The 11,883-nt window shown below is 66.6% G+C and overlaps 2 protein-coding genes across 2 annotated transcripts; both read left to right on the top strand.

Annotated features, from left to right (window-relative positions):
* The first annotated feature begins 4,977 nt into the window (after positions 1-4,977).
* LOC130601909 (aquaporin-4-like) lies at positions 4,978-8,314 on the top strand. Its single transcript, XM_057414314.1, has 5 exons — positions 4,978-5,121; positions 6,154-6,474; positions 7,156-7,314; positions 7,389-7,469; positions 8,135-8,314. The coding sequence occupies exons 1-5, from the start codon at positions 5,107-5,109 to the stop codon at positions 8,312-8,314; spliced, it is 756 nt and encodes a 251-aa protein (XP_057270297.1). The 5' UTR covers positions 4,978-5,106.
* A 671-nt stretch (positions 8,315-8,985) lies between these two features.
* MIP (major intrinsic protein of lens fiber) lies at positions 8,986-11,288 on the top strand. The gene is made up of 4 exons (XM_057414311.1): positions 8,986-9,368; positions 9,904-10,068; positions 10,152-10,232; positions 10,970-11,288. The coding sequence occupies exons 1-4, from the start codon at positions 9,009-9,011 to the stop codon at positions 11,150-11,152; spliced, it is 789 nt and encodes a 262-aa protein (XP_057270294.1). The 5' UTR covers positions 8,986-9,008; the 3' UTR covers positions 11,153-11,288.
* Positions 11,289-11,883: the final 595 nt, after the last annotated feature.

Genomic DNA, 11,883 nt, shown 5'->3' with positions numbered 1-11,883 from the left:
AGACGATCTTCCCATAGCTGCAGGAAACAGAGGGGGGGGTCAGCACCAAGCAGGACCCATGGCCCCCCCCAGCCCCCCAGTGTGTGTGTGCCCCCCCCCAGCCCCACTCACGGCTGGCAGAGCTTCACCAGGTCCTGTCCGTGGTGCCCGGGTGCAGCCCCCGGATGTAGAGCTGGTTTTGCTGAGCTGGTCCGTGCTCCCCCCCATGGGGCTGGGGCTGGGGGCCTAGAGGCTGCCGCCGGTGCCACATAGGGCTGCTGGGGGGGCAAGGGGTCAGCACCCACAATCCCTGACACCCCCCCCCACCATGGTTGGATCCTGCCCCACACCCATGGGGATCCCCCAACTCCCAGCTTGGTGGGAATGGGGGGACCCCCAGTCACCCCCCTATGCAGTACCCCATGGACCCCCCCACTCACCCCCCTATGCAGTACCCCTTGGACCCCCCCACTCACCCCCCTATGCAGTACCCCATGGACCCCCCCACTCACCCCCCTATGCAGTACCCCATGGACCCCCCCACTCACCCCCCTATGCAGTACCCCATGGACCCCCCCACTCACCCCCCTATGCAGTACCCCATAGACCCCCCCCTCACCCCCCTATGCAGTACCCCATGGACCCCTCTCCCCACCCCAACACACGCGTGTCCCAAGCATGACACACGCATGTAACACCCCTGCACGTGTGCACGCCTGCGGGTGCCACTGAACCCGGGAAGGGGTGACAGGGGGTCAGCACCCACAAACCCTGACCCCCCCCCCCCATGGTTGGATCCTGCCCCACACCCATGGGGACCCACCAACTCCCGGCTCGGGATGGGAATGCGGGGGGGGGGGGACGACCCCCTTTGCCCCCCCCCATGCACACGCATGTCCCAAGCATGACACACGCATGTCCCAAGCATGACACACGCATGTCCCACCCGTGCGGGGCAGATGCGCGTGTGCACCGTCGAACCTGGGGGGGGGGGGGGGGGGGGGATGGGAGCCGGACCTCCCCGCATCGCTCCGTTCCCCCCCCACCCCATGTGCTGTGGGTGCCTCCCGGTGCGGGCCCCCCGGTACCTTCTTTCCGCTCTTGTTGTAGGCGAAGGCGGGGAGGCCGGAGCGCGGCGGCACCGACAGCAGCATTCCGCCGAGCGAAGGGGCCGGGGCGGGCCCGCGCCTGACGTCACGCCCGGGAGCCAGCCGGGAAGCGGCGCCGACACCGCCCGGGTCCTAACGCCCGGACGGGGCGGTCCCGGGGAGCTCCGTCCATAGCGATGGATCCCCCCCGGCGCACCGGGAACGCAACGGAGACCTCGGGATCGGGGAGGGGGGGCCTGGAACCGGGGAGGGACGAACACACGGACACCCCCGACCGGGGATGGGTGCGGAGCCCCGCAGCAGCCCCGTGTTGGGACCCGCTCCTTTGAGACCGGGAAGCCGCGGCCCCTTTAAGGACTCGAAGCCGCGGCCGCTTTAAGACCTCGAAGCCGCGGCCACTTTAAAACCTCGAAGCCGCAGCCTCTTTAAGGCCTCATTAAGCCCCAGCCCCTTTAAGACCTCGAAGCCGCGGCCCCTTTAAGGCCTCGAAGCCGCGGCCCCTTTAAAACCTCGAAGCCGCAGCTCCTTTAAGGCCTCATTAAGCCCCGGCCCCTTTAAGGACTCAAAGCCACGGCCCCTTTAAAACCTCGAAGCCGCAGCCTCTTTAAGGCCTCATTAAGCCCCAGCCCCTTTAAGACCTCGAAGCCGCGGCCCCTTTAAGGCCTCGAAGCCGCAGCCCCTTTAAGGACTCAAAGTCGAGGCCCCTTTAAGGACTCGAAGTAGCGGCCCTTTTAAGGCCTCAAAGCCGCGGCCCCTTTAAGGCCTCATTAAGCCCCGGCCCCTTTAAGGTTTCGAAGCCGCGGCCCCTTTAAGGACTCGAAGTCGTGGCCCCTTTAAGACCTCAAAGCCCCGGCCCCTTTAAGGACTCGAAGTCGTGGCCCCTTTAAGACCCCAAAGCCGCGGCCCCTTTAAGACCTCGAAGCCGCGGCCACTTTAAGACCCCGAAGCCGCGGCCCCTTTAAGACCTCAAAGCCGTGGCCCCTTTAAGGACTTGAAGTCGTGGCCCCTTTAAGGACTTGAAGCCGCGGCCCCTTTAAGGACTCAAAGTCGCGGCCCCTTTAAGGCCTCGAAGCCGCGGCCCCTTTAAGGCCTCAAAGCCGCGGACCCTTTAAAACCTCGAAGCCGCAGCCTCTTTAAGGCCTCATTAAGCCCCGGCCCCTTTAAGACCTCGAAGCCGCGGCCCCTTTAAGGCCTCGAAGCCGCAGCCCCTTTAAGGACTCAAAGTCGAGGCCCCTTTAAGGACTCGAAGTCGCGGCCCTTTTAAGGCCTCAAAGCCGCGGCCCCTTTAAGGCCTCATTAAGCCCCGGCCCCTTTAAGGTTTCGAAGCCGCGGCCCCTTTAAGGACTCGAAGTCGTGGCCCCTTTAAGACCTCAAAGCCCCGGCCCCTTTAAGGACTCGAAGTCGTGGCCCCTTTAAGACCCCAAAGCCGCGGCCCCTTTAAGACCTCGAAGCCGCGGCCACTTTAAGACCTCGAAGTCACGGCCCCTTTAAGACCTCAAAGCTGTGGCCCCTTTAAGGCCTCGAACCCGCGGCCCCTTTAAGGACTCGAAGTCGTGGCCCCTTTAAGACCTCAAAGCCCCGGCCCCTTTAAGGACTCGAAGTCGCGGCCCCTTTAAGACCCCGAAGCCGCGGCCCCTTTAAGACCTCAAAGCCGTGGCCCCTTTAAGGACTTGAAGTCGTGGCCCCTTTAAGGACTTGAAGTCGCGGCCACTTTAAGACCTTGAACCCGCGGCCCCTTTAAGGACTCGAAGCCGCGGCCCCTTTAAGGACTCGAAGCCGCGGCCCCTTTAAGACCTCGAAGCTGTGGCCCCTTTAAGGCCTTGAAGCCGCGGCCCCTTTAAGGCTTCGTTAAGCCCTGGCCCCTTTAAGGACTTGAAGCCGCAGCCCCTTTAAGGTCCCAAAGCCGCGGCCCCTTTAAGACCTCAAAGCTGCGGCCCCTTTAAGGCCTCATTAAGCCCCGGCCCCTTTAAGGCCTCGAAGCCGCGGCCCCTTTAAGGCCTCATTAAGCCCCGGCCCCTTTAAGGCCTCAAAGCCGTGGCCTGTTTAAGGCCTCGTTAAGCCCCAGCCCCTTTAAGACCCCGAAGCCGCGGCCCCTTTAAGACCTCAAAGCCGCGGCCCCTTTAAGGCCTCGAAGCCCCGCCCCCGCCGCCATTACCCTTTGGCGCCGCTCTGGCCCCGCCCCCGCCGCCCGCACCATGGGCGCAGCCATTTTGGAGCTGCGGATCACGTGGTTCACCCCCTCCCCCCCGTCAGGCGGGGCCGCCATCTTGGCACCTTCCATGTCCACGTGACTCCGGCGGGCTCCGCCCCGCTGGTGAAGACTGGCTGGGGTCCGCCATCTTAGCGGAGGGGGGGGGGGGGGGTCCATGGGGGGGTCCGTAGGGCAGGATGGGGGTGTTCAGGGTGTCTATGGGGCAGGATGGGGGTGTTCAGGGTGTCTATGGGGCAGGATGAGGGTGTTCAGGGTGTCTATGGGGCAGGATGGGGGTGTTCAGGGTGTCTATGGGGCAGGATGGGGGTGTTCAGGGTGTCTGTGGGGCAGGATGAGGGTCATGGGGGGGTCTATGGGACAGGGTAAGGGACAAGGGGGGGGCCCAATGGAGCAGGATGGGGGCAATGGGGGCTCTGTGGGGCAGGACACGGGGTTCCCTTTGCTCACTCTGGGGGCAGCGCAGGGAGCAGTGGGGCTCAGTGTCCGTGTGCCTGCATGTGCGCGTGACCGTGTTCGTGTCCATGTCACGTGTGTCTGTGTCCATGCGTGTCCCTGTGCCCATCCCCGTGTCCGTCCCCATGTCCATCCCCATGTCCCTGTCTCCATCCCTGTGTCCATCCCCATCCCCATGTCCATCCCTATGTCCCTGTCTCCATCCCCATGTCCCACTCTCCATCCCCATGTCCATCCCCTTGTCCCTGTGCCCATCCCTATGTCTCCGTGTCCATCCCTGTCTCCATCCCCTTGTCCATGTCCCTCTGTCCATCCCTGTGCCCATCCCCGTGTCCATCCCCATATCCCTGTGTCCATCCCCATGTCCCTCTGTCCATGTCCCTGTGTCCATCCCTGTGCCCATCCCCATGTCCCTGTCTCCATCCCCATGTGCATCCCCACGTCCATCCCCGTGCCCATCCCCGTGTCCCCCCCCATGTCCCTCTGTCCATGTCCCTGTCTCCATCCCCATCCCCATGTCCCTGTGCCCATCCCCATGTCCCTCTCTCCATCCCCACGTCCATCCCCGTGTCCATCCCCATGTCCCTGTCTCCATCCCCATGTCCCCATGTCCCTGTCTCCATCCCCATGTGCATCCCCACGTCCATCCCCGTGTCCCCCCCTATGTCCCTCTGTCCATGTCCCTGTCTCCATCCCCATCCCCATGTCCCTGTGCCCACCGCCATGTCCCTCTCTCCATCCCCATGTCCCTCTGTCCATGTCCCTGTGCCCACCGCCATGTCCCTGTCTCCATCCCCATCCCCATGTCCCTGTGCCCACCCCCATGTCCCTGTCTCCATCCCCATCCCCATGTCCCTGTGCCCATCCCCATGTCCCTCTCTCCATCCCCATGTCCTTCTGTCCATGTCCCTGTGCCCACCGCCATGTCCCTGTCTCCACCCCATGTCCCTCCCCGTGTCCCTCCCCGTGTCCACCCGCTCGTCCCGGTCCCGGTCCCCTTTGTGCCCGCCCGCGATTGTTCTGGCTCTTTGCAGGCCGTCAGCACCGCAGGTGCTGAGCCAGGCCCTTCGCGCCCGCGCTGACTCACCCCGTGCGCTGCTGAGCTGGCAGGGCCGGGGGGGCACCCCCCACACCCCCCCCGCTCCCCATAGCCTTTCATCCTCCCTTTCATCTCCGGTCGCCGTGGCAACCCCCAGTGGTCCAGCGGGTTGCCGTGGCACCCAGTGATGCTCAGAGCTGTGGCCCCCCCCTCCATCAAAGGGCTCTGCCCCACAGCTCCCCCCTCCTGCACCCCGGGGGGGTGGGACGTGTCTGTGGGTGTCCCCACGCCGCCCTCAGCCCCACAGCTGCGCCATGGCCATCGGGGAGGTAAGAACGGCCCCGACCCCTTCCCCTTCTCACCCCTATGGCGCCCCCCAGGTCCCTCCCTGCTGGGGGGGGAGCAGCCCCCCATCTCCATGACTGCAGTAACACCCCCCCCACCCGGCACCCATCGGTGTCGCCGTGGTGCCGCCATTGCCGTGGTGCCCCCATCATGATGGTACCCCATCACCAGGGTGCCCCATCCCTGAGGGACCACGTTGCTATGGTGACCGGTCACTGAAGTACCCCATCACCACAACACCCTGTCTCCAGGGTGCTCTGTCTGTGGGACACCCTATAGCTGTGGCACCCCATCACCGTATCACCCATGATGTCACCCATGGTGTCACACATGATGTCACCCGTGATGTCACCCATGGTGTCACGCATGATGTCACCCGTGATGTCACCCATGATGTCACGCATGATGTCACCCGTGATGTCACCCATGGTGTCACGCATGATGTCACCCGTGATGTCACCCATGGTGTCACCCGTGATGTCATCCATGGTGTCACCCATGATGTCACCCGTGATGTCACCCATGGTGTCACGCATGATGTCACCCGTGATGTCACCCATGGTGTCACCCGTGATGTCACCCATGGTGTCATGCATGATGTCACCCGTGATGTCATTCATGGTGTCACACATGATGTCACCCGTGATGTCATTCATGGTGTCACACATGATGTCACCCGTGATGTCACCCATGATCTCACCCATGGTGTCACCCATGATGTCACCCATGATGTCATCCACGATGTTGCCCATGACCTCACCCATGATGTCACCCATGATGTCACCCACGGTGTCACCCATGAGGTCACCCATGATCTCACCCATGGTGTCACCCATGATGTCACCTATGATGTCATCCATGATGTTGCCCAAGACCTCACCCATGATGTCACCCATGATGTCACCCGTGATGTCACCCATGGTGTCACCATGACGTCACCCATGATGTCACCCATGCCCCTGTCACCCCTGACGTCACCGCTGACGTCACCGCTGACGTCACCCTCTCCACCGCAGGAGCTGGCTGCTGGCTGCCTGTGGCGCGCGGCGCTGGCCGAGGCCGTGGCCTCTCTGCTCTTCGTGGCGCTGGTGCTGGGCTCCTCGGCAGCCCCCGGAGCCGTGGCCCCGGCGCTGGGTGGGGGCCTGGCGGCCGCGGCGCTCAGCAGCACCCCCGGGGCCCCCCAGGCCAACCCCGCGCTCACCCTGGCCCTGCTCTGCACCCGCAAGCTGGGTGCCGGGCGCGCGGCCGTGCTGCTGCTGGCGCAGTGCTGCGGGGCTCTGCTGGCGGCGGCCGCCGCGCGCCTGGCGCTGCCGGAGGGCACCGGGCTCGTGCCCAGGGTGAGTGCCCCAGCGCCGTCCTTGTGCCCGGCCCTGCCCTCGGCCCTGTCCCCATTCCAGTTCTTGTCCCCATCCTTGTCCCTTTTCCCATCCCCATCCCATCCCCATCCCCATCCCATCCCCATCCCCATCCCATCCCCATCCCCATCCCCATCCCATCCCCATCCCCATCCCCATCCCATCCCCATCCCCATCCCATCCCCATCCCGATCCCGATCCGCTCCCCATCCCCAGCCCATCCCATCCCCATCCCCATCCCCATCCCATCCCCATCCCCATCCCATCCCCATCCCCATCCCATCCCCATCCCCATCCCCATCCCATCCCCATCCCATCCCCATCCCATCCCCATCCCATCCCCATCCCCACCCTCATCCCATCCCCATCCCCATCCCCATCCCCCCCATCCCATCCCCATCCCCATCCCCATCCCATCCCCATCCCATCCCCCCCATCCCCATCCCCATCCCATCCCCATCCCCATCCCCATCCCATCCCCATCCCCATCCCATCCCCATCCCATCCCTTCCCATCCCCATCCCATCCCATCCCCATCCCCATCCCATCCCCATCCCCATCCCCATCCCATCCCCATCCCCATCCCATCCCCATCCCCACCCCATCCCATCCCCATCCCCATCCCACCCCAGCTCCAGCCGCTCTCCCCGGCTGTACCCGCAGGTGAGCGCTCAGGGCACAGCAGGACAGGCCCTGGCCTGGGAGACCTTGGCCACCATCCCTTTGGCTTTGGCCACCTTCGCCTCCTCCTCCCGGCCCCCTCCCCATGGCGGGGGGGGCCTGGTCCTGGGCAGCGCCGTGGCCGCCGGTGCCTTGGCTGCGGTGAGGACCCCCCCGGCCCCCCCATCCAACGCGGGTGCTGGTGCCCCCCCCCTCCTGACCCCCCCATCCCACAGGGACCAGTCTCGGGGGGCAGCTTGAACCCCGCGCGCTCACTGGGGCCGGCGCTTGTCACCGGGGTCTGGGACGATCATTGGGTGAGTTTGGGGTGTGCCCCCCCCCCGAGCCCCATGTGGGGACCCTCCCCGTGTCCATTCGCACCCCCTTGTCCCAGCTGCAGCCCCAGTTCGGGTCCTCCGGGTCCCTCCATCCCAGGGTGGGTCCCCCCAATCCTTTGGGAGGGGCTTCCCTGGTACCCCCATCCCAAACGTGCGAGCCCCCCATGGAGCAGGTTCCTCCAATCCGTCCTCTCCCTGTCCCCCTCCCTGTCCCCATCCCTGTCCTCATCCTCATCCCTGTCCCCTCCTTGTCCTCATCCTTATCCCCCTCCCCATCCTCATCCCTGTCCCCATCCTTGTCCCGTCCCCATCCTCATCCCTGTCCCCATCCCTGTCCTCATCCTCATCCCTGTCCCCATCCTTGTCCCGTCCCCATCCTCATCCCTGTTCCCTCCCCATCCTCATCCCTGTCCCCATCCCTGTCCCGTCCCCATCCTCATCCCTGTTCCCTCCCCATCCTCATCCCTGTCCCCATCCCAATCCAGTTCCCATCCCTATCCCTGTGGGTCCCTTTGCCCCCATCCCTTGCTCAGTACCCAGCAGCCCCCAACCCCACATCCCCTTATCCCTGGGGCACCCGACCCCTCATGTGCATCCCCCCCCTGCCCCATGTGTCCCCCCCGACCCCTGTGTCCCCCCCCCAGGTGTACTGGCTGGGGCCGGTGCTGGGCTCGCTGCTGGCCGGGCTCTGCCACGAATTCCTCCTGGCTCCCGGCGCATCCCGGGACAAGCTCCGCTCCTGCCTGGCCTGCAGGGACGTGGCTCTGGTCGAGGCCACCAGCCCGGCCCCGTCCTCACCCCCCGCCCGCAGCCCCACAACCTGAGCCCCCCAGAGGAGTCGGGGCTCCTGGATCCCCTTACCCCCGTTATTAAAGCTGGGGTTAGGTCCGACTGTTGCTATTGGGGTGTGTGGGGTGTGTGTGTCTCAATGGGGCTGCAAGACCCCGATGCCCCCCCTCCCTTCCCATGCGGGTGCCCCCTCCCTGCGGCCCCATTGGGGGGGGGGGGACGGGGACCCCCCATCGCTGTCCCGTGCCGGGCGCTGAGCGCAGCAAAGCGCTTTGTGGCAGCCTCTGCAGCCCCGGCAGATTCCGACGGGGGCCAATGGCCGCGCCGGGCTCTAATCCCCCCCCCGGGGGCCCGCTAAGCCGGGCTCAATCATCGCTCCCGCACACAACAGCGCCGGCCCCCCCCCTCACCCCCCCCAAGTGTGGGGCAGGGGGAGGCTGCTCCCTGTATTGTGCTCCCACCCATCTATGGGGCAGCGTCGTGTGTTCCCCCCATAGCAGCCCCATGGATGGAGGGGGGGGGGGGGTCCCCGCTATTCGGGGCGGGGGGGGATGTCCCTCTTTGTGTGTCACCGGGCAGCGAAGTGGTTAATGAAGGGGAAGGGGGGGGGGGGGTGCGGGATCCGACCCCGGGGGCCGGACCGAAGGGGGGGGGGGGGGGGGGGGTTATAAAGGTGTTTGCGGGCGGCCCCCGGGGAGGGGAGCGGGGCCGCAGGAGCGGGGCCAGGCAATGCGGGAGCTGCGCTCGTCCTCCTTCTGGAGGGCCGTCCTGGCCGAGTTCCTGGGCAGCCTCCTCTACACCCTGCTGGGGCTGGGGGCGTCCCTGCGCTGGGTGCCGGGCCCCCCCAATGTCCTGGGGGCTGCCCTGGCCTTCGGGCTGGCTCAAGCCACCCTAGTGCAGGCTCTGGGGCCGGTGAGCGGCGGCCACGTCAACCCGGCCGTCACCTTGGCTTTCCTCATGGCCTCGCAGCTCTCGGTGGCCCGGGCCGTGGGCTACCTCGTGGCACAGGTCCTGGGTGCGCTGGCCGGGGCCGGGGTGCTCTATGGGCTCACACCGGCCCCGGTCCGCGGCACCCTCGGGCTCAGCGCGGTGAGCGGGGCTCCCACAGGGGGTTTTAGGGGTGCCACGGGGATGTCATGGGGGGATTGAGGGGGGTAAAGGGGGGGGGGTAGGGGGTCTGGGAGGTGCTTGGGGCTTTGGGGTTGTGGAAGGGGGGGTTTAATGGGAATTGAGGTGTTCAGTGGGGGGTTTAGGGGCTCTGGGAGGTGCTTGGGGCTTTGGGGTTGTGGAAGGGGGGGGTTTAATGGGAATTGAGGTGCTCAGTGGGGGTTACTGCGAGGTTTAGGGGCTCTGGGGTTGGGGGTGGTTGTAATGGGGGATTGAGATGCTTGGGGGGGCCTGAATGGTGCTAATGGGGGGGTTAGGAGGTCTGGAGGTGTTTGGAGCTTTGGGGGGGGGGGCTGTATGGGGGGATTGAGATGCTGAACGGAGCTAATGGGGGTTAATGGGAGGTTTGGGGGGGGGGCCGCGAAGTGCTTGGGGTGAGCAGGGCTTCGGGGTGCAGCGGGGCAAGGCGGTGCTGGGCTCTGCGGGGTGGTGCTGAGCCCCGTGCCCCCCGTTCCAGCTGCACCCGGGCGTGGGGCCGGGCCAGGGCACGGTGGTGGAGCTGCTCCTCACGGCGCAGTTCGTGCTCTGCGTCCTCGCCAGCTTCGACGACCGCCACGACGGGCGCCCGGGCTCGGCCGCGCTGCCCATCGGCTTCTCCCTCGCCCTCGGCCACCTCTTCGGGGTAAGAACGGCCGCGGGGGGTCCCCGCCTCGGGGGGCAGCGGGGCCGGGTCCCGCACCCACCGCCGCGTCCCCCTCCCATCAGATGTATTACACGGGCGCCAGCATGAACCCGGCGCGCTCCTTCGCGCCCGCCGTCATCACCCGCAACTTCACCAACCACTGGGTAAGAGCTGCGGGGGGGACCCCGCATCCCTCCCGCATCCTTCCCGCATCCCTCCCGCATCCCTCCCGCATCCCTCCCGCATCCCTCCCGCATCCCTCCCGCATCCCTCCCGCATCCTTCCCGCATCCCTCCCGCATCCCTCCCGCATCCTTCCCGCATCCCTCCCGCATCCTTCCCGCATCCCTCCCGCATCCTTCCCGCATCCCTCCCGCATCCCTCCCGCATCCTTCCCGCATCCCTCCCGCATCCTTCCCGCATCCGTCCCGCATCCCTCTCACATCCCTCCCTCATCCTTCCCTCATCCCTCCCTCATCCCTCCCGCATCCTTCCCACATCCCTCCCACATCCCTCTCGCATCCTTCCCGCATCCCTCCCGCATCCTTCCCGCATCCGTCCTGCATCCCTCTCACATCCCTCCCTCATCCTTCCCTCATCCCTCCCTCATCCCTCCCGCATCCTTCCCGCATCCTTCCCGCATCCCTCCCGCATCCTTCCCGCATCCCTCCCTCATCCCTCCCGCATCCTTCCCGCATCCCTCCCGCATCCTTCCCGCATCCCTCCCGCATCCTTCTCCCATCCCTCCCGCATCCCTCCCTCATCCCTCCCGCATCCCTCCCGCATCCCTCCCGCATCCTTCCTGCATCCGTCCTCCGTGACACCCCCCGGTACCATTGCGCTGGGTACCGGGGTCCCCGGTGCCGGTGCCCACCCCGTGCCCCCCCCCGCACCTCCCGCAGGTGTTCTGGGCGGGCCCGGTGCTGGGCGCTGCGCTGGGCTCGGTGCTCTACGAGTTCGCGCTGTGCCCGCGGCCGCGCAGCCTGGCCGAGCGCTTGGCCGCCTTCAAGGGAGCTCCGCCCGTTACCGAGCCGCCTCCTTCGCCGCCGGCGGAGCCGCTGGAGCTGAAGACTCAGGGCTTGTAGGTCCCGGCCGCCCCGCCGCTTGGCTGCGTTGTGGTGCGTGTGTGTGCGGCGGGCGGCGGCGGGGCCCGGCCCCCGCGAACCGCCGCGGCGGGAGCGCTGTGTTCGGTGCATTAAACGGCAGCGTTTATTTTGGTAACCGGCAGTGCCCGGCGCCGGGGATGGAGGGGAGCGGGGATGGAGACAGCGGGGATGGAGACAGCGGGGATGGAGGGGAACGGGGATGGAGGGGAACGGGGATGGAGGGGAGCGGGGATGGAGGGGACCGGGGATGGAGGGGAACGGGGATGGAGGGGACCGGGGATGGAGGGGAACGGGGATGGAGGGGAACGGGGATGCAGACAGCCGGGAAGGCAGGGCATCGGGGATGGAGGGGAGCGGGGATGGAGACAGCGGGGATGGAGGGGAACAGGGATGGAGGGGAACGGGGATGGAGGGGAGCGGGGATGGAGGGGAACGGGGATGGAGGGGAGCGGGGATGGAGGGGAGCGGGGATGGAGGGGAACGGGGATGGAGGGGAACGGGGATGGAGGGGAACGGGGATGGAGGGGAGCGGGGATGGAGGGGAACGGGGATGGAGGGGAACGGGGATGGAGGGGAGCGGGGATGGAGGGGAACGGGGATGGAGGGGAACGGAGATGGATGGTACAGACGAGGGAGGTGAACTGTCAAGGATGGGAACGGGGATGGAGGGGAGCGGGGATGGAGGGGAACGGGGATGGAGGGGAACGGGG

The sequence above is a fragment of the Pezoporus wallicus genome, unplaced genomic scaffold (assembly GCF_028554395.1).
Source record: "Pezoporus wallicus isolate ANWC-B61680 ecotype Strahan unplaced genomic scaffold, APGP_CSIRO_Pwel_v1 contig_12192, whole genome shotgun sequence".
In the NCBI taxonomy this organism is placed as follows: domain Eukaryota; kingdom Metazoa; phylum Chordata; class Aves; order Psittaciformes; family Psittacidae; genus Pezoporus; species Pezoporus wallicus.
This window is presented reverse-complemented; position numbering and strand designations above follow the sequence as displayed.

Bases quoted from the DNA above. Each gene is read 5' to 3' on its own strand.
- LOC130601909 (XM_057414314.1), top strand. The intron at 7,315-7,388 runs GTGAGGACCCCC...CCCATCCCACAG, and splicing joins CCGCCGGTGCCTTGGCTGCG to GGACCAGTCTCGGGGGGCAG. The intron at 7,470-8,134 runs GTGAGTTTGGGG...TCCCCCCCCCAG, and splicing joins GGGTCTGGGACGATCATTGG to GTGTACTGGCTGGGGCCGGT.
- MIP (XM_057414311.1), top strand. From the start codon at position 9,009: ATGCGGGAGCTGCGCTCGTCCTCCTTCTGGAGGGCCGTCCTGGCCGAG. The intron at 9,369-9,903 runs GTGAGCGGGGCT...CCCCCGTTCCAG, and splicing joins GCACCCTCGGGCTCAGCGCG to CTGCACCCGGGCGTGGGGCC. The intron at 10,233-10,969 runs GTAAGAGCTGCG...CACCTCCCGCAG, and splicing joins GCAACTTCACCAACCACTGG to GTGTTCTGGGCGGGCCCGGT.